Genomic DNA, 20835 nt, shown 5'->3' with positions numbered 1-20835 from the left:
TATTGGAACTTGTTCTTGTGCATATTTGAACTTGAATTTGTGTTGTCTTAAAATCAGCTTCACTTCTCTGCTGAATTCCAAATCGTTTCAAGGATTTACTAGAACGTGGTCTATTTCTGGGAGGACAGGGCGAAGGTCTTTAGTGACTGCATGTTTTCTAGGGGGAAGTGTGCCATTTGTCACTATATTGTTGACCTTAGAAAATAATTTGCTGCTGCTGCTGCTGCTGCTGCCTTCTGGGTCTTACAGTCCAGTTAAAATGTTGGATTTGGACTGCTCTTCAGAACCACAGCTAAGAATTTGCATACTTTTTATGGGCATTTTTAAAATTTTAGAATAGAATAGAATAGAATAGAATAGAATAGAATAGAATAGCCCTTTATTGTCATTGTACATGTGCAATGAAATTGTGGATGCTAAACAAAAAACTGTGCTGGAATAAAATATAAATAGTAGACAGATAAGTATATTTGGATTTATTTTTGATTAATACATTATTAATTATTACTAAGCTACAACCCTCATTTCAAGCCATCACCTACAACAAAATAGCTTGGACACCAGTAAATAACCATAATAATCATATTTTAAGTAAACTCATAAAGTAGAAAAATAACCATTGTGGAAGCAAAGAGGTTCTTTAATTGTCAATTTTTCTTTAAAGAACTAGAGGGATCCATTTAATAATGCGATTTTTTTTCTGAGGGCACGTCTCTCGTTAGCAAGAGGATTTTCAAGTGTATTATTTAGTTTTTCAGCTTCCTTCATAAAGTGTGAATGTGTGATGCCTTGACATCAATACACACACACACACACACACACACACACACACACACACACACACACACACACACACACACATATATATATATATATATATATATATATATATATATATATATATATATATATATATATATAGAGAGAGAGAGAGAGAGAGAGAGAGAGAGAGAGAGAGACCAGCAAGGTAAGACACTATTCTACAACAGTCTGACAAACATCAGCTGCTAAAAACACTGCAGTACTAATTATGCCTCCCCTGCAGTGTTCAAATCAGCTGGTCATGTTATTATATGTAAGCAGGAGTGATAGGAATTTATTATTTCTTTTACATTAAGGTGGTTTCACAGAGGAGGGCAAAAGTGTGTTTGTAAAGGGTGTCAGAAAAAAATATTTTAACCTCATCAAATATTGTATCCAACAGATAAATAGCTGCAGCAGCACATAGGAAGCTAGTTAAGATAGTTGAAATCAAATTAATCTCATGCATGTTTTTAAACCCCCATCTCTGTGGTTGATGTGGTGATATCAGACTGTGTCAATCAGCAATCAGCAATAGCAATCAGAAATTAGGAGACAAAACTAGAAACTGGCAAGGAAATATCACGGGTGGAGGAGAGCCATGTGTTGTGAAAGGAGAAACATAAAGCTGTAACGTGTTACTGAATCCCCAGTCTTCTATGGTATCATTACCATAGCAAACCTGACAGATGCGAGTTGTTGCTACACAGATGAAAAACAAACCAGGGTTTTCTTTTGTGGGAAAGTGTGTCTTCAAACTTAGAACCAATTAAAAGGTGGCCTCTGGTTCCATGAGGTCTTGTTAGCCGATATTTTTGATAAGATTTTCCACACGCTCGAGACGGAGGTGTGACTATCGTGCGATTATTTAGAGAGCATCCTGCTTCCTTGTTGTGAGATATCTCTTGTTGGAATCAGGAGTGTGTCTGGATCTCTTTGAATTGGAGGTATTGAGCACAGACTCAAGGGAGAAGCAAACAAACATAAAAGAAACAAACAGCAGTGTTACGTAAGTAGTAAGCCTCACGCTGTTATGGCTGGGAGAGTTATAGGAAAAATACCTTTCTGCGGGAGACTGGCTTGCATGTTGGTGTATCACTGGGGAAACTTTGAAAAGCAAATCTCAAAGTAGTTAAAATGATTCATTTGACCATTAGTTAGAAAAACATACTGGATAGAAATGGAAGAAAACAGCCAAGCGCAAATATTTGGGCTGAGCTTTAATATCAAGATGCAGTACTAAAAAAATACCCTGTAGTGCCTTTTCCAAAAATGTAATAAGTGAAGTAGCAACATTTATTTCTTCCCAAATAAATAAGCTTAATAATCCAGTCTGGAAAAAACATTTCCAATGACCAATGATCTGAAAATTAATACTATTTTTTTTTTAATTGATTCAACCACAACTCACTTCTGCAACTTTTAATAATTTTGTTCTTTTTCGTTCTTATTTGTCATTAACATAAAACCATTTTGAACAGATAGAAAAAGCTATTTTGCTATTTTGTAGCAGCAGTAAATGTCACTCTGAAGAGAAAGAGAAAAAGACTATAGTGGTGATGATAGTCTGATGAGTGGACCAGTAATCATAATGCCAGACAAAAGCATTTGTGTAATGTCTTGTAAATGTCTGTACTTTACAAACTGACAGCTGGAGGATATGTATTCTTAGTCCTTAAACATGATCCTTCCCTGTTTTATATATTTTTCATATGCGTGCCATTTTAACATTTTAACCTTCTTATTTTTTCCACAACAACCTTCACTACAGTAGCAGCTTTGCTTTTAGTGCAGGAAAGGCTGAGTAGGACTTTGTAAACACAACTCTTAAGACATAAAAAATCATGTTCAGACTACTGTTACATAACTATTGGGTTGTTTTAAACAAAGATAATTTTAACTTTTCATGCACACAAAAGTGATCAATCTTTATCAAAAAATTGTATTTCAGAGTGCAAGGTACATTTGTTGCCTTTTTTCCATCAGTGAGTTATTAGTGTAGAAAGATGAGTTCTGCATTTAGCTCATCTTTACAGGGCTATACTGAAGATAAGAAAATGTCATTTTCAAGTCAATCGTGGAATAATTTAGAAATTTTATTCCAGTGGTAGACTACTTTTTATTCTTTTATAAGCCCTGATATTTCTGTGCACGTTTTCCTGGGTTGTACTGTGTAGACCATCTACCAATTGTAAGCCGAAAAACTAAATAAAAATATGAAACTGTGATGGAGACGAAGTTCAATGCAGCGTCCTGATGAGTAACCAGAATGTTTTCAGCCTGTCTTTTTTTTAGGTTACACAGATATGTATTCATATGATACTCAAAGAAAATATAACAGCCTCATGTCTATTCTTCAAATGTCTGCCTCCTACCCAGAAAAAAAGGTGTCTTTTATCCTTTTATCTCTCGAGGCTGCCCTCCTTGCTTACCAGTTAATCTTTTTAAATTAAATGAATGCAGCCCACAAGGTCTTCCACCAGCAGCTTTGAGTTGCCACAGGTCTATTGCCTTTGAGGTTGTCCATCCATCTAAAAAATTCTGAATGACACTGAGCCTGTCTGATATTTCAAAAGGTGTTCTTTTTTACTGTACGTCCATTTTCAGCCAAACTGAACTTCTGTTTACTCAAAATTTAAGTAGTTGGTGGATTTAATTAAAAATTGATTAAAATTTATAAATTGATTTGTTTTTTCCTTCTGTGATATTTTTTAACCCCAAAGTCCAAAAGCTGATTATTAAAGACAACATAAACAAAAACAAACCCAGACGTGTTTAACATAATTAACCTTGAGCTAAGGTTTATATTATGTTGTCTCATAAGGCAAGGCAAGGAAAAGCTGTGATTTTTTTTTTATATTTATGTCTTTTATTTCACTAATTTTCTTCTGACTGTGTGGCATTTTCCTAACATGACTTGGTGATACTGAAGGGACCCACCATAATCAATAGACGTGCTCAGAGAATAGCCTCAGAAGAACACCAAAGCCCTCCCAAACACTCCCACTCTAGGTGACTGAGAGATGTCACACCTCTGAATAAATATTAGATTCATTTGCACAGCCTGACACTTCCTTTTGATTTTAACACTATATTGAAAAACAACATTGATATTATGTGACATAAATTTGTGTTTGTGTATTAAAATCCTTCTTTTTTTCATTTTCCTTCTCCACAGATAGAAAAAGGTGCTTCCCCAAAGTCCTCACGGTATAACCAAGGGTGAAAGCTGTTTTGTCCCTTTGGAAGTGATTCATTTCCACATGAAAAGAGAAGTTCTGTCCAATCCCTTTATACATGTCTGTTTAGTTTGTGGAACACAATACTGGACTAACAAAAGGCAATAGCCTTTACAGTGTGAATATAATGTACCGCGCACATATAGGGAACACATCCATTGTTACTTTTGCTTTTTAAAACACATTGGACAAGACAAGACACAGTTTCTAACACATCAGCTTCACTGTCTAACCCCTTGGGGACAAATTCCTGCATACATAGGATGGGTAAGGGAGTGTATGCATAATTTGTCAATGTTGCTTTTTATTATGTCCACAAGTCTCTCTGTCCCCGTGGTGTGGCCCATCTGTTTTCTCTGCTGATTCTGTACATATGTAAAACATACAGGGCTCAAGAAAGATATGGTGTTTTATTCTTTAATGTATGCTGTGCTCTTGGGCTTCAATAGTGATGTTTCTGGTTCATGTTTTGTATATTCCGGCACACATCCTGCAAGCCTTACGTAGCCTCGGAAGCAAATGCAGCAAATAACAATGCTGCACGTGTCTACTACATTCCTGCAATTTGTGGACTAATATTGACTTTTATCTATCATTCTAAAAAAGACACTGGCACTTCATGTTCATACTGATAAAACGGTATCCTATTTAGAAGCTACTGATCTATAACATGTGTGCATGTAATTTATTTGTTTGCTATCAAGCACTTTCTTTGATTGAGTTTTTCATCCTATTCAAGTGCTGTTCCAGATTTGATTAATGCTCTTTTCATCATGTAAAACGCTTGTGCATTTGTGTTTGGATTTGGATGTTGAAAGTGACTGGCCTCCAATAGAGGGCACAGTTGACTGCACTGACACGCACTGTGTGTGACTAGGAGAAAATAAAGCTTTGTCTAAGGTATGGGAAATCTCAGTTAAGGATGTAAAGTTGATTCAAGTCGTAGTAAAAGAACATTTTTGTGAAACTGAATGAGCTATTTTCTTTGGTTCAAAAAACCAAAGGACTTTTAATCTATCATTAACCCTCTGGTTTACTGAACTTAAGAGAACCTTCATGTTGATGAAATGTGTGAATATGTTGCTTAGTAACTAACTTCCACGTACAGTTTCTCTGAAAAGCCCCCAAGAATATTACAGAAGCGGGAAAAAAGTAGTTTGACTTGAAGCAGGGAAAAGAAGGAGGGGTACTGGCTTCAGCAGCCCTTACAAGAATTCCTCTCCTTTTTTGTGTCCTTTCTTTCCTCTTTTTTTTTTGTGCATGCCCTTGACTGAAGATAGAATGGCAGAGTGGGAGATAGATTGTTGGGCAGTTGCCTTTCATGCAGATAATGCCATTTGATGGAGGCAAGTTTTTGATGTGCTCCCGGGTATAATAGAAGAATCAAGCATCGAAGGCTAGAGCTGATTTTGCTTGGAGAAAAGCTGTCCTCAGTGATAACTTCATCACTGCATGTGGTCAGACGTGGGGTAAATTCAGGAAGGGGATTAAAAAAAATGCCCAGTCAGATCTGCAGTAGTGGGCCCCCTATTGAGCTGTGGGGCCTGCAGACCATAGTTTGAAGGTCTGTGATCTACCATTGGTATTGTTTGTCTTTCTCTCTTCTCTCTCCCTCAGAACCAAAACGACTCAGCCTCAAAATGCCTTTCTAGTGGGATTAGTGGGCATTGCTTTTGTAATTAATGAAACTCTGCTTTCCGTGGTATATCCTCTAAATGCTACCATTTGAAGGCTATCAGATAGCGTCTTATATGTTTTCATACATCACAAAGCTAATTCAAAGTAAATGTGGTTTTGGTTTTAGCAGGATGGAGAATGGCTGGGAGGCAAGTGTACTTATCTCTGTAATTGGAGCTCATCAAGATGAAGTTTTCACACTTACAAAGCAGTGAAGGACTTCAATTCTTTCTATAAGATCCGCAACTGACGCTCTATCTAAGCATGCACAAAGCATGCTCGTATTTTATTGAAGGTTCATATGAAAGATGGGGAGACAAAATTCATTAGAATAACCTTTCTTAGTGTTGGTTTAGGTTGACTGAACTCAAATTGTGCATATTTATTGCATATCTCTGCAGCAGTTGATCAATTCCACCACAGATGGTGGATGGAGCAAAACAATATGAATCAATCTTTATTCGACAGCCAGACTAACAGCAACATTTTAATTTCAACACCAAGCGTCGTCGTTGTGGCCTTCTTGTTTACCCAACAGTTTAACAGCTTGAATAACCCTTAGCTGCTAGTCTTCTGTGAGAAATATCGCATTTATTTACATCACTCTGCCTTTCCCTTTGTCAGTCACACTGAAGGTGAGAAATTGAGATTTGTGAGTTAGCCAATTATGTGGCAGCGCGCGTGCGGCCATAGGTAAGCTTAATGAACAGCTTCTCAATACAAAAGAGAAGAGAGGAGCGAGCAGGCTGAAGGAAAACAGGCAGGTGGGCTGACTGGAAGCTGTGGCTCTGAGTAAATCCGCCTCTGCGCTTTCACAATCAAATTGAGGAATATATATAATTCTAGCTTGCATGCAAACTGGAACTTATTTAAGTGGCAGCAACAAACGCGTAGCAGTGTATCAAAGGTAGTTTTGGTTATTACAGTGTCGTTGGAGGTAAACGCTCTCTTTGTCTATTAATGGGACTCGTTTTCTTCACAGGTGCAGCTGTGTGCTTGTTGCTGCTCACCCGTGTGGTTGACCCCTACGGCCTAACCCGTTCCTGATAGGCAGACCAGAGGCGAGGCTGAGGGAAGCGACGGGATGCGCAGTTTATCAGCTGACAAGTGCATATCGGACAACGGAGTAGCAGAGCGGCTGGCGAGACTCCGCATCCTCACCGAGTGAGTTTTCTGCTTTTAAACATCCAGCGCAAGTGCTTGGCGACTGGAAAAAATATATATAACGGTGTTACCTCAGAGAGGGGACAACTGCATTGTCGGAAGTATTGCTTGAGCTCAGCCACCGGGACTACTGGGAAGATTTCTAGGCTGAAACACGTTTCTCGCGCGGAGCTGCCAGCTGAAGCTCCTTGCTCCGTCACCAAGCAGCAGCACAACGTTCACGCACAAGTCGGCTGTTCCGAGCTTCAGCCTCTAATCAAGCCGAGAGAATTCCGGGGAGTAGTGAAAGAGGTCTCTCTGAAGAATCCACACTGTGCTGAATTGCAAACGCGGTCATTGTAAGAAACGTATCGCGTCGCGCTCAGCTCCCCGCTTCCTGCAAGTTTGGACTAAAGCGCACCGTTGGAAGTTTATGTGCCGCTGCTTCGGACAGGCTCGAAGACGCTTCATGCAGGTCAGTGTGTAGTTAGATTTCCCCCATTTGCATTGACTCTAAATAGACTCCATCCGCGTAATTTAAATAAGCCACAGGATCGTTATCCCCTGGTCAGTAATGGTGTCTAATTTGGTCTGCATGCTGTATTGAGTCTTTTGATAAGATGCGAACCCGAAACCCACCTGGCGCCCAGCCCCTCTTCTCCACTACCTTGAAACAAATGAGTTGGGTAATATTTGGATTATGCGTTATAGCCTATATGTTTAGCAAATGCATTGCTGCAGTGGGCAGGCTACAGATGCAAGATGTATCAATTTCTTGATATTCCGTTCAGAGTGGTGGGGGGTTATTGTATTCCAGTTTTAAGTGATGAAAAAGATGAGTTTCCAAAACTCACCTGATGTCCTTTAACGAGTGCTATATATCGTGCTATATATATATATATATATATATATATATATATATATATATATATATATATATATATATATATATATATATATATGTATATATATATATATGTATGTATGTGTGTGAGTGTGTGTTTATAAGGATTTTGCTGTCATAGATCTTTGAGAATTCTAGGAAAAATATATAAAAAGTATTTTATTTATTCTTTTGACATTATTAAACTCTTATTTTTCAGTAATGATAACAGTAATAACATAATTATCTCCAATCTAATTACAGTCACATCTAAACTTACACTCCATAAGGGGTCTTGAGGGATGGTCTGGATACAAAAAAATAATTTTTCCAAAAATATATTGCTACAAAAACACCCAGGAGCCTAATATAAGCGGTATGCCAACCACAGAAATGGTCTGCTTAATCTAATAATAATGTTAAAGGTTTTGAAATACATTAACTTGTACCACATTTGTGGTTTAAGCTTCAGGAGCAGAAGATGGAGAAAGTTCATCAGAAGAACCTTTTGTTTGCCTCAAAACAGGCCTCTAGAAAGGTCGGGTATTACGCAGTTGTTCAGAACCTCCAAGCATGTTGGTACAGACAAATGCCAGCAGAAATCACAACCTTCTACATGCGTTTTGGGGGTTAGGAGGAAGGGGCTGTTGCCTGGCAAAAATCATATGGAACGTGCAATTTGTAAATTGATTTTGGTTTTCAGGATTAGCAGGATTTCAAAACCGGCAAGAAGTTATTTTAATTAAATACAACAGTTTAGACATCAGATGGTTTAATTTCAACTTTCCATGTGGCTCAGCAATGTGGAATTATGACTTGTCTTAGCACTTAGCATGAGGCAGAGAGAAACGTTGATCTGATTTCGCTCTGGCAGGGATCAGACTAAACGCAATCTGCAAAAACATGCATCTGGGTCCATATGATAGCCCAGAAGGACAAGAATATCTGTCCAGCTAAAGTGATTTATTGCTATTGTCCTGAGTGCTATTGAGGAACTGCAGCAGTTGAGGCCATTTGCTGTCAAGGACTGGAACAGTAAAGCAGTGTAGATCTTCACCACTTCAGGCCTGAGTGGTGAACTGTTCCCGCTGTTCTTGTAAATCATAAGAAATACTTCTATGAAAATTTAAATAATATGAAACAGAAATAAAACAGCAAGATTAGATATTAGATAGGTAGTCAGAGGCGTATTACTTAAAAATATGTATATAAGCGATCAATATATTTCTAATCTTTAGCTTTTGGCTTTGCATCGGGTCACATAGCAACAAAGAAAGGCTTCAAACAGCAGAGACACAGTCTGTGTTTCTTGTGTAAGCCTGTAAATGCATTACAGTGACACTTATTGGGTGATATTGAACATGTGTTTTTGTAGCAGGGCCCCAGAACATTGTATTATCTTTTTTCAAGGCACTGGTAATAATTGAAATTGACTTTTCTGAATAAGACATAACAATCTATATGACTAATGTTCTGGTGACTGCAGCAGCATCCTGATAAATGAAGTGTGTTGTGTTTACAGTCTTCAGAAACACACCTGGAGTCAGAACAGACCTGGTGAATATTAGGCTGTCGACATATTTTACACAGCTCTGCAGAGAAAAGCAATAACCCACTGTAGTTGTCTAGTACACGCTTTGCCATAATGTGGCAGGTGATTACGCATCTGGAACTGGGATATTTTGGCTTTTCTGCTGTGACCCCTCTTATTCAGGCTTTAGCCAAATACCTCAGCTTTAAACTTCATTGCTGCTTCAAGCCCAGTAATCAAAGCAGGTGACTACAGTTTCTGATGCGGCAGAGTCCTTGAAATTCTGATTTTATTTATTTATTTATTTTCTTTTCTACGCTTGGAGCTCAAAATGATCTAATTAATTCAGAAATATTAGAAGAACTGTGTACATAACACTGCCACTCTGTGTTCCTATCCTTAAGTAATTTCCCCTTTCATTATTCCTGTGGAGAATTTAATATTCTGTGTGATGAGAACTGCCTCCTTTAGGGATAATGCCGCTTGAATACTGCCCCTAAACAGTTTTATAGATTGTTAAGGGGCAATCGAAATGACTGCTCTCCATCTGTAAAAATTACTCCTCTAAGATATGAGAGATATGGAAGGAGAGTCGATGCACAGGCCTGCGCTTATAATATTTCATCATATTACTTGTAGATGCTGACAGTGGCTCGAAAGATGACCTTAGGAATTATAACATTTGATATGGCAAACAGCATGGCCGAGTCGCCTGTTTCAACACATCAGAGCAAACACGTGAAGGTTAATGCAGCCTGACAAACTACCCACAGTTCCCTGGGCTCAACGGATCGGTTCCATGTCATATTTACTTTACATAATTGCTGCCCTCTAATCTGTTACTATTAACACACAGCCTGTCTGGCTATTGTCTGCTGTAGTCTCTTTCACCTGTTTTCTCTCTGAGTACATTTTCCCTTTCCTCCCATGAGAATAGCCAGACATCATGATGAATAGTTGGCGTGAAAGTAAAGCATGCCACGGTGCATTCTTCAGGCCTTTAGAAAGTTAAAGAAACCAAGCATCGCGATGGCAAAACCTCCATTGACGGACCGATTTGCATATGTGCTTTAATGACCTCACCTCAGAGGATTACTGTCAGGGATGTGACTCCTGCAGCAAAGTTTACCATTTAAAGAAAAGTTGTTTGTGGTCTGCGCAAGTTGCCAAATTATTGCTGAAAGTCACCCTAGCATTTGGGAGGGAAGAGATTGCACGCTCTTGAAATGTGCTTAGAGTAGGGATATTTAGTGACAGCACTTGATGCATTACCACTGTGGTCCTTAACTACATTGTATGCTGCGTGAGAGAGGGGGTTGGGGGGGAAACATGGCATAAATGTAAGCTGTTTCAGGGGTATACGGTATATGCTTTTTTTTCTTTATATAACACCATTTTATTCTACAATTCATAACCAAGTTTTATTAAATTAAAATATGGATATCGGGAAGGGCTTGAAACAGTCGGGAATATAAATGGCATTTTATATCAGCACTAAAGATGGATTTAATTAGTATTTTTCATCTTGAATATCTGCTTAGTATAATGTGAATCCTGCCATTGCATTCTGATTGGAGAGGAGAGAGGAATGTTCTCAAAGGAACAGTTATTTTACCCAGCTCATGGCTATTGTAGGCTGACTGCATGACCTAATGTGTTGTGCGTAACACAAACTGAATTCTGGATCTCATTGCACACATGCATGAAAATACATTGGTGGTGATGTTGTGCGTAGGCGTTCAGACAAAGCAGCCAAGCTGGTAATTGTTTGTGATGAAGTGAAAGCCGTTCCCTTGGCTTTGTATGGATTACTTAAAATCAAGAAAAAGGACTATTCAAGCATGACACCTCTTGGTTTTGTTTTGAGGTTTTTGGCCGAAACAGGCTGAGATGAAAGCCACCTGCGATTAGCCACAGGATGCTGTCCTGCTGGTCCAGCTCTGGGGGCAGCACCACTTCACACTGTTGTAACCTACAGATTAACATTTATGGCTCAGCATGCTCCGTTGGACTTTCTGGGTCAAGACCAAGTGGCAAGATTGAGGAGTGGGCTTGACTTTGTAACAGTGCAACTCTCGCTGCATGCTCCAGGCTGAGGCTGGTGGGGAGAGCCAAACAGAAATGTGCTTAGTTGTGTCACAGGGAGAATAAAATAGAAATGCATTGTGCTCTCTGCTTGTGAAAATTGCTCTGAGCGAATACCTCTGCGGTGTCTAGGTTCGGCTTTCATGAACTACAGACATTATATTCAAAGGATCTGAATACGATGTCAGGAATTGTTACATTTTTAAAGGATGTTATAGCTTATTAGAGTCATACTTGTGTATTGTCCAGCTCACATTAAAATATTGATGAAACCGATTCATTATTTAAATTGAAGAATTTTTTATCTTCCCCTCGCAGTGGTCCATGTTGCCAAAATTCTAAAGAAAAACGACTTTTGCTGTTTTGCTATACTTGCATTAAGAAATACCGATCCTGGAAAAGGTTTCCCAGAATAGCTTCCATCTGCCAAGGGCCTTAGGTCTGGTCTTTTGTGGCCCCTGGACAGCCCAGTGGGAAGTTGGGCGTCAGCTACGGTTGTCGATGGAGCCGGTTGATGGCCTCAATAATTCAGTTGACGTGACCTCTCTGATGCTGAAAGCCTCAGGTCTGGTGGGTGACGAAGAGCGATGATTGGGACAAGGCAAAGGTGCTAGTTCATGTGGGAAGCCAGTCAGTAACACATTTCTGTCTCCTTATTGTCAGCAGGGTGAAGGAGAAAATATTGAATATCAGAGCATTGAAGTGTGTAAAACTGGTGCATCTGATTTGGTGTAATGGTATACAGGTCAGCAATCTTTGACTTCCAGCGGAGAGCAGTGTGCATTCAGAATTCAGGCTTGGCCGATCATTACAGGCCAGATTCTACAAGTTTCACCCCTGGAAGTAGAAAAACCAGTGTGATGTGGTGAATTTTCAGATTGATGTTTCTTTTATAAGGCCTGCAGTCTCTCAGTAGTCTGATCGTGTGCCATCATGACCTACATACGCCTTAAAAAGCTGACAACAAGAGAATAAAACCCTCCAGTTTCTTTATGTATTGTAGGATTTATGTGGCACAATTGGTCTAAAGAAGAAACGCTCTCTACCTATTATTCTCTGTAAATTGTTTTCATTGTGTGCTTTAAAATTTCTTCTAATTCGGTAGTATTGGCGTAGGTACATTGATTTATTTTGTAACGCCTATGAAGACTAACCGCTACTGCACTATGTCTGTGTTTGGTCAGATTTGATGTTTTCCAGCAGTTGCAGCAGCTCTTGAGTATTGCGCTCCCATTGCAGTATTCTCCATTGAAGCTTTCCCTTATACTCTTCGGTTGTCTAGCGCTGTTATGTGACTGCTGCGTATATTCCATCTCCTCCTGCACATCCTAAAAGAGGGAGGTTTAGTTTGTGGTACAATCGTGTGAGATGCATTTGAATGACACCCAATGTCAGCACTTTAGAATATCTCTGCGCATTTGAATTTTTATCTGGTTGCCAGGTTTGTATGCTTGCAGAATTTAAAATATAGTTTGAGTAATGATTTTCATCCACTCTCTGAGTGCTTGTTGATTGGCTACAGTAGTTCTACAGATGTCCAGATTAGACTGTCAGGCAAGACTGATGTTGGATTTATAATCTGTAATTAAACAATGCACTCCAGTCTAAATAAATAAGATGTCTACAATGAAGTTTTTATTCTTGTCAGCGTCATTTTTGTTGTTACCCATTATGTTTTGTTTACAAGTTTACTGTTGTGGACAGATACGGCTTCTTTCAGCCCTCCTCAGTTGTTTTTTGATTTCTCTGTTGCATCGTTACTCTGCAGCTGCATCGCTACAATTTAATTTTATTTCCGTAACAGCGGCTCGATCATGGATTTCTCTTTAAATTGCTGCAGGACGGTAGAAGTCTGTCAGCAATGGAGTCAATTCATTTTGTGCGAGTATTAGATGATAATTGTTGACAGTGTCTTGCAAGATTCTCAATTAAGTGAATGACCATGGACATCATTACTTCTTTAGATCCGCCATTTGAAATAACACTGCAGTGATACCAATTTGAGAGAAAAGCAAACTGTGGCTCATTGAATTAAGACTGTCTCGTGTAATTGGGTGTGTGATATGGAAGGGAGCACCTATTTTGATAAGAACTGGCTTCAATAATTGTAGCCTTGGATACAGATAAATGCTGTAGCCTGTGTGTGCGAATTCACTGAATAACCCGTTATTACCATTTGAGATACAAGGAGATACTGCAAAAAAACATTATAAAGCTCTGGGTTTTTATATTCCAATTGTCCACACCTAGCAATTACATTTTAAAAAATGAATCTGGCTGTGCTTGCAATTTCCCCACTAAAGATTCAATGAATATATAACTCACATGAGTCACAGGTGAAGGATTATTTGAGGGATTTGTAAACATCCACACTCAGCTTATTGTGTTGTATCCTGGGACTGGCACATGCTTTTTTTATTATTTAATTCACACACACACACACACACACACACACACACACACACACACACACACACACACACACACACACACACACACACACACACACACACACACACACATATAACACACAAAAGGCGAACAATAAAATGGTTAAGATTAGACGTTGACCGCTGTGATTTAGAGACAGGCAGGAAAAATAAGAAAACAAAACGCTTTGAGTTCAGCTCAGCTTTTTTTGATTTATTTTTCATAGTCACAGTACCTCTGTTTGTCTTTTAAATGCGCTGCAACTATGAGGGATGAAGCTTAAAGCTCCATGTGCCTGGAATAATGTGAAGTGACTGTACCAGAGATTTGCATCACTTTACTCTACTTGTGAATATGCATCATACACCGAGACGAGAGACCTAGCATGGAGTAGGATTTTATCGTGTTTCCTAAGAGTCGCACCGAGGGTGGTAAGCTCATCCGTCACCATGTATACTAAGGATATAGCTGCAGCTAAAATTTAAATGCTGGTAAATGCTGTCATTTTGTTTGCTGTCTTTTCTCCACTTCCTAACTGCCTTTCTCTCTCTGAAGCTGTACATTTATAAAGACTGAATTATACCAAAATGTCGTTGTGGCATATCAGCACTATTTGGTCAGATTCCCCACGATTCACGTCAGCACTTAAAGAAAAAAAAAAAATCACAATTTTGATGCTGATCTGGGTATTTTTAGGTAATAGTTCTACAGTTCTTGTTGCAGTGAGGAATTTAGGCATTGAGCCTCAATAAAAAACGAACACAATCTGGTTCAGATGGCATCCAGAATTCAGAGTTTGGGCATCACGCTGCAGACAAACACTTCTGTGTCTCCAAAATCACTAGTGTCAGGGGGAAACAGGCAGCATCTGATGGAACACTGCCCTGGTTCTCCCTCGCCCCTTCTCCAAGCGCTGGGAGGCACAAAAAAGCAGAAGAACTGAAGAGAAACTGAAAGAGGAGAGGCAGAGAGGAGCGTCAAAGAGGAAAGAGAGAGAGACTCGACAAGATGAATTATGCAAAGCTGTCAGAGGCGGCTATTGTTGGAGGTGCTGGCTGTGTTGAAGAGAGCCAGCCCTGATCTCCACAAGCTCCATCTACTGCTCTCACCACTCCCCGTGGCTGAGAGCCGTCTGATCTGTGCTCCGGCAAACGGCCAACAACAAGATGAGGGGGTTTGGGGGGAGTTGAGGGGCCAGCCAGGCCACTTGGTGACAGGTGAATTGTCTTGGAGGGACACACTAGGAACGACAAGTACGCTCTTTATTATCATTATTTACAGAGGTCACCAACAGGGAGATCTGAGCTGATACGTACAGCCGCCCTGCGGAAATATAATTACCGGACAAAGGCTTGGTGAATAGTTGCCACTTCAGCACTCTGGTCAGCAGTGGCTACTCTTGTTTTGCTTTGTGTGCTGAAGTAACCAGTGTCTGCCAGCTCAATTTAAGCTGGTGTAGGTGTTCATTAATCTAATTTTGCATGCTTATCAGTTCTGAGATATCTTAGAAAAGAAGCGCACTTTCGTCTTCTTAATATTTCTGTCTATTCCTGCTAAAGTTGGAACAGCTTTAGTTATTTCACCTGAGATTTATTTATTTACCGGAGTTATTTATTTATTTTATTTCGTTTTTATTTGATCTTTTGCATTTGCCTTGGCTTTGTTGGCACTCACATGCAATAATCAGAATTTAGTAACATTTGGATTGAAATGCGGTGACAGATGTTGGTTGGTCAGGTCGCTGTCAATCAAAACACACAGTCAGATGCAGATTAAAAGGAGGATGATTCTGCATTCTGCTAGAACCAAAGATTAAATCAAATCGGTTTTTGAAGAAAGAAAAAAAATACTGGTTATTTTTTGTCATTTCAATAATTAGTTATGTAATATTTGAGATCAGTGATTCAGTGGCGTCTAGAAAGTCACTGATCCACCTTAGCAATCCTTGTTTGAAGTATCAGAAAGTATCCTTTTATGTTTTTGATGATTAATGTACCGATAACATTTTTCTCATTCATTTAATTCATTATAAACCATCTTATTTAACCAATCTTAAAAGGTTTCTCTCCTCTTTGGTCATCTCTTCTGAATCCCAGCCCTGATCTGTTGGTAACATAAGACATCCCCTCTGTCATCTTTGATGAATAAAGTACTAAACGGGAGACGTGGAAAAAGTAAATCTCAATTAGAAACCTCTTCAACTGCCCTGAAGAACCAGTTGACTTGGACACGTGTCTTCACACCTTATTATACAGATGGTTTATGGTTTATGCTTCAAAAAAGTGCAGAGGTGTAGGACAGTACTAGGCGTCGGGGGGACCGTACTCAACTGGCACGGGAGTCGTTCGGACGTGTGTGGAGCTGAGCTGCGTACATCATGAACTATCTTTTTCCGTGCCTCACTGGCTTGCAAGAGGACCTCTGTGTGACACTAATTTTGCAGTGTCGACTGTTCCACCGAGTGGTCATGGGTGACTAACTGTCCTGATTCAACTGCATGATCAAAGGTAAAAGGGAATGTAGAAGTGAATGATACAGAAAAGTTGTTTTTTTTTAGGGCGGGGAATGTACCGAGGATTTTTGATTCATAATGAACCCTAAAGGTTCTCCTCATTTAATCAAACAGAGCTGGTGTACACTAGTATGTACTCTCAGTAGGGTAGCCAGAGGCAGATTTTATGTAGTAAATGCATACTACATAGTCTAGTTTATACTGCACTATACTTAAAACCTCTGAAACTTAAAGTGTGTAAGAAAAACAGAATTCTCTTAAGAGCCTCTGTGACTTCTTGTACATATTTTAAACTGTAACGAATGAACCGTTAGTGTCCCCGTGTGCTGTGAGGAAACAAAGCGAAGCAGGACACTAGGATGAGCTGTGAAGAAGATGGCATCTTTGAGTCCTCAGAGTAATAGAGGAATGTTTATGGGGACATGCCTGGTCACTTAAGGGCTTGTAGGCTGATTAGGACACAAATCTAATTCCTCCTATAGTGGTCGCTTGTGGCTCAGTGGGTAAGACTTGTGGCATTAGCTGTTTTTCAGATACCGAATCTTCTTACAAGTCCATAAAGAAGGGGGAGTTTGCAATCAAGGAGGCTTCTGGGCGTCTCCGCTTGGACGCATCCTGTGCATTAATCTGCCAATCTGGACGGGTGTGTACAATTTCCTGAAAGTGATGAGATGTGATTGAGATGGCCTGTGGCATCGTAAAACAAGTGCGTGGGGGGGAGTGTTGAGTGTTGAGTGTCAGCCTTACAAGAGAGTGTGTCACTGATTGCATCTCAGCCCATCGGGGGAACAGAGCGATATGAAGCAACTCAGGGAGAAGGGGGGAAAAATAAGTTTAAGAGGCCTAGAACAGCTCACAGTTTTCATTATCCCTGCATCCTGTACTCCACCCGCAACTGCTTCAGTTTTTGGAACGTCTCTCTGGGGCTGGTGCTATCTCGCCGTGCGACGGTACGCTATCCTGGCTTCATTGGAAGGTTTTGATGCTTGATGTGAAACGAAGTAGATCTCATTTGGGGAAAGAAGGAGTCTGATACTCAAGTCTTACAGCTCAGCCAAGAGAGAAATGAAATTGTGGTGTGTGGCATGTGTGACTCTGCGCCGTGTGTGTGTCTCAGGAAGCAGTGGAAAATGGCTGGTAATAAACACTTCTGACACACCACGGCTCCCATCCACATTCCACTCAAGGGTTTTTTGTGGATTAGTCACATTCTCATCCCCCTTGTCCACATTTAGAGCAGAGTGAGAGTGTCTTCTCTGAATTTCTAACAAGTTAGGATTTTTAACACCAATTTATCTAATGTTTCTGTGGCCAGAGACAAACTGCATGTATAGCTAGTGCAGTGTTTGTAGTTGTCAAATATTACAGTGAGAGTTTGGGAAACAAAGCTGGTTCAAAGTCTTTGTATGATATTAGAGTCTTTTACTGTCTGCCCTGGATGGTAAATAGAGAAAGGTAGTCTTTTTGCTATTTTAGGCATGAAATTAAACACTGGTTTAAAATATGCAAATGAATATCTGTCAAATATAAAGACTTGATCACCTTGCAGTCTCTTGACACTGTGTCTGGATTTTTTTTTAAATCTCTGAGATCAAAAACAAAACAAAGAAAAAAAAAACGCTTTCATTTTTGGAAGAGCTTTCATTGCTGCTAATTTAAACCGATTAAATGGTTCTTGTGATAGCTGCTTCTTGCCCACTTGTGGACTATTCAAAGTAACAAAGGCACTGTTCTGGGAAAAAAAAGATTTCTGTTATGATTTTTTTAGTACCTCAAATGAAGTTCAGTTTACCTTCACTTTATTGTTGTGGGTGCAGAAATTATGTGGAGCTTAAGAAATGGTAAATTGAAATGATCTGTGTGTATGTGGAAATACAGTATAAAAGTATAAAACGTCAACATTGATAAAAAAGCACAGTTTTATTTTCCTCTCTCTCTCTATATATATATATGCTATCCAGCATATATATATATATATATATATATGAATTTTGATAGAAATATTTAATCTTGTCATTGTTCTTCTGTGCATTTAAAGTAACACTTATTGAATGTTCATATAAAGGCTTGGCATTCTAATTTTATCAATTAAATAAAAGTCTTTTTAAAGTGATAATGAAAGTAAAAGCTTTCCTAGTCATGTCAACCTGTTGATTTATCCTTCATTTAAGCAGAATTTTGCATTCGGAGAATGTGAACTTTGGAACATTGTCAGTGGAAAATTGCAAAGTTTTAAACTTTTAAGTTAAAAAAAGAAGAAACTGTTTTTTTAATCTTTTTTTTTTTTTTTTACAGAGTGCTTACTGAAATTACTGGAATTGAAAGTTTTTGAAGGACAATATTTAGAGTTAACACACTGAAGATAAACATGACTGCAAATGCAACACAGAGGTGATCTTTTAAGAGGCGAAGTCAACTTAAGGAGGTATATATCAGTTCACGGGTGAGGTTTCAGGGGTGTGGGGGTAGAGTCGGGGGTGGGGCCATGAGAAGGGGATAAGTGTGTGCTTTAGAAGATGAAGCCGATGGATTAGTGTTATCTGAGCTCCTTACTTCCTTTCCTCATCTCTCTTTTCCAGGTAGAGTGGCTGGAAGGCTGAATGGACTGAAGAAGTGGGCGACAGAGGTTCAGAAGTGGGGAGGAGGGTTTGGGGGGAAATCGGTTACAGGACGAGAATCAAAGCCACAGGAGGAAGAGGAGAGGGGGTAAAGCAGTGAAATAATCCAGTGGTGAGTGTCTCAGGAGAGTGCCGGTGGTGAAGGGGAGCGGAGTTGGATACCCAGCATGCAGGCAGCATGGAAAGGGTGAGGGAGCAGCGGCCTTTCTGCTCGCTGTCCAAGAGCCAGAGAGACCGAGAGAGACACTGTGAGAGAGACAAGGATCGAGAGCGCCGTTACACCGCCTCCTCATCAGACCGGGACGAGGGAGCCTGCCGCGTGCCCACTCAGAAATCCTACAGCTCCAGTGAGACGCTCCAGGCCTTTGACCATGACCCTTCACGAATGCTCTTTGGAGGAAGAGTCAAGGAGATGGTCCATAAGGAAACTGCAGAGTACACAAGGCCAGGTTAGCAAGAACAAATGTTGTCCTTCTGTGGGATTTTTCAGGATTTGTTAGATGAATGTACAAAATGTAAGCTCAGAGAGGTGCGGATTGCCTGTCATTTTTTAACGTCATGGCCAGTGTCATCAGAGTTTATCATTTAAAAGGCACCGGGTACAAAAAAATGATTGTAGCAAAAAGTCTTCCATCTTATAGTGGCATTTTTCTAAATCGAACAAGAAGCTCTTAGATTTCAGTTGTTGTTAGACTTTAGTAAATACCACAAAGAACAAAATCCTTATATCCATGTTCATTTGCTGATGTCTAACAGTGTGAAACCTCATTAGTAAATGAATGCTCATGCAAGGATTTTTTTGCTTGTTTGTTTAATAAATGTTATCCCACAGTTTTATCTCCCACTTTATCTCTGCAAGCTTGACAAGAAATAACAATATGGCGCCAGTATGCTAGACAGTAGTAAACACAATTAAAGGATGTCAAACAAAAGCATAAATTAGATTTATATTTCTAAACTTTTACAGAGAATTCCTATTGAGTGTGATGTAGTGGCCTACTCTGACCTCATAAAATGCTCATGCCCTGCAGGACTATGTTAAAATAATAAGATAAAATGTACAATAAGTAACCCTCTTCTTTAATTGGCTGTTAGAAACTGCTGTAATTTCTGTAATTAAAAACTTTGGGCAGTTTATTCTATTTTATGGCACTCCTTTGGCTCGTAAGATTGCAATCACAAAAACTATCCATTACACTTTTACATTTTCATGGTGCTAATTGGTGTCCATTTTAGAATAAATGGATTTATGATGAAGTTGTGGGAAGAAGAGTAGTTTCCTTTATTTCTTTTTAAAATCCAGGCATTTAGCCTTAACGAGTGTTTCTTACATCATCACAGTAAAAGTCAGATTTAATGTTGATGATGGAAAAAGAACATGTTCTTGTTAATTAGTTGCTTTATTTGCTCTTTATGTGTTGTGCGTATAGCACAATAGCATAAGAATCCTGGTACATTTTAAAATGGCTTATATGACAAAAATCGAGCTGTGTGAATTTCACTAAAATTTTAAAAAACATTTTAAATACATCAGAGGCTGATGAAAATGTCTCATTTTGAAATGGTAAAATATACTGGAGATAAAATACATTATAGCTATGATGATTTCTACATTAAATATTAATAATTAGCTATAGCAGTTTCTGGATGAACACACATATATATTTGAGCCTGACTACAAGCATCTACTAAGCAAATACAGCTCATTTCATGGTTAAAATCTAATATGCAATGAATGAAACTGAAATATGAACTTTTTAATTCAAGGACTTTGAGGTGAACTAAGATGTTTTTGTGTTTTTTTGGCAGCATGCCTGCATCATTTAAAACCAATTGAAAACATGCTGCAGACTCTTTTAAAGGCATTGCAGGTTAATTTTTATTTTCAGAAATAAGCAAACCCTTAAGCAATGTGA

At 39.1% G+C, this 20835-nt stretch overlaps 1 protein-coding gene across 7 annotated transcripts in view; it reads left to right on the top strand.

The window, feature by feature from the left end:
• The first annotated feature begins 6487 nt into the window (after positions 1–6487).
• Positions 6488–20835, top strand: part of LOC146676871 (teneurin-3) — a 146000-nt gene continuing 131652 nt past the window's right edge. For 6 of the 7 annotated variants that reach the window (XM_085415828.1, XM_085415834.1, XM_085415819.1 and 3 more), the window contains exons 1-3: positions 6488–6624; positions 6700–7335; positions 18881–19368. In XM_085415828.1, the coding sequence (XP_085271954.1) occupies positions 19098–19368 (271 nt within the window). In that variant the 5' untranslated portion in view covers positions 6488–6624; positions 6700–7335; positions 18881–19097. Of the gene's footprint in view, positions 6625–6699; positions 7336–18596; positions 18727–18880; positions 19369–20835 lie in introns of all 7 variants that reach the window. The other variant, XM_085415791.1, reaches the window with a different exon arrangement.

The sequence above is a fragment of the Rhamphochromis longiceps genome, linkage group LG2 (genome assembly GCF_057381845.1).
Source record: "Rhamphochromis longiceps isolate RC_006_pf linkage group LG2, R_longiceps_female_GT1.1, whole genome shotgun sequence".
NCBI classification, from domain to species: domain Eukaryota; kingdom Metazoa; phylum Chordata; class Actinopteri; order Cichliformes; family Cichlidae; genus Rhamphochromis; species Rhamphochromis longiceps.
Note: the sequence above shows the minus strand (reverse complement) of the source record. Positions and strands in the feature narration are given on the sequence as shown.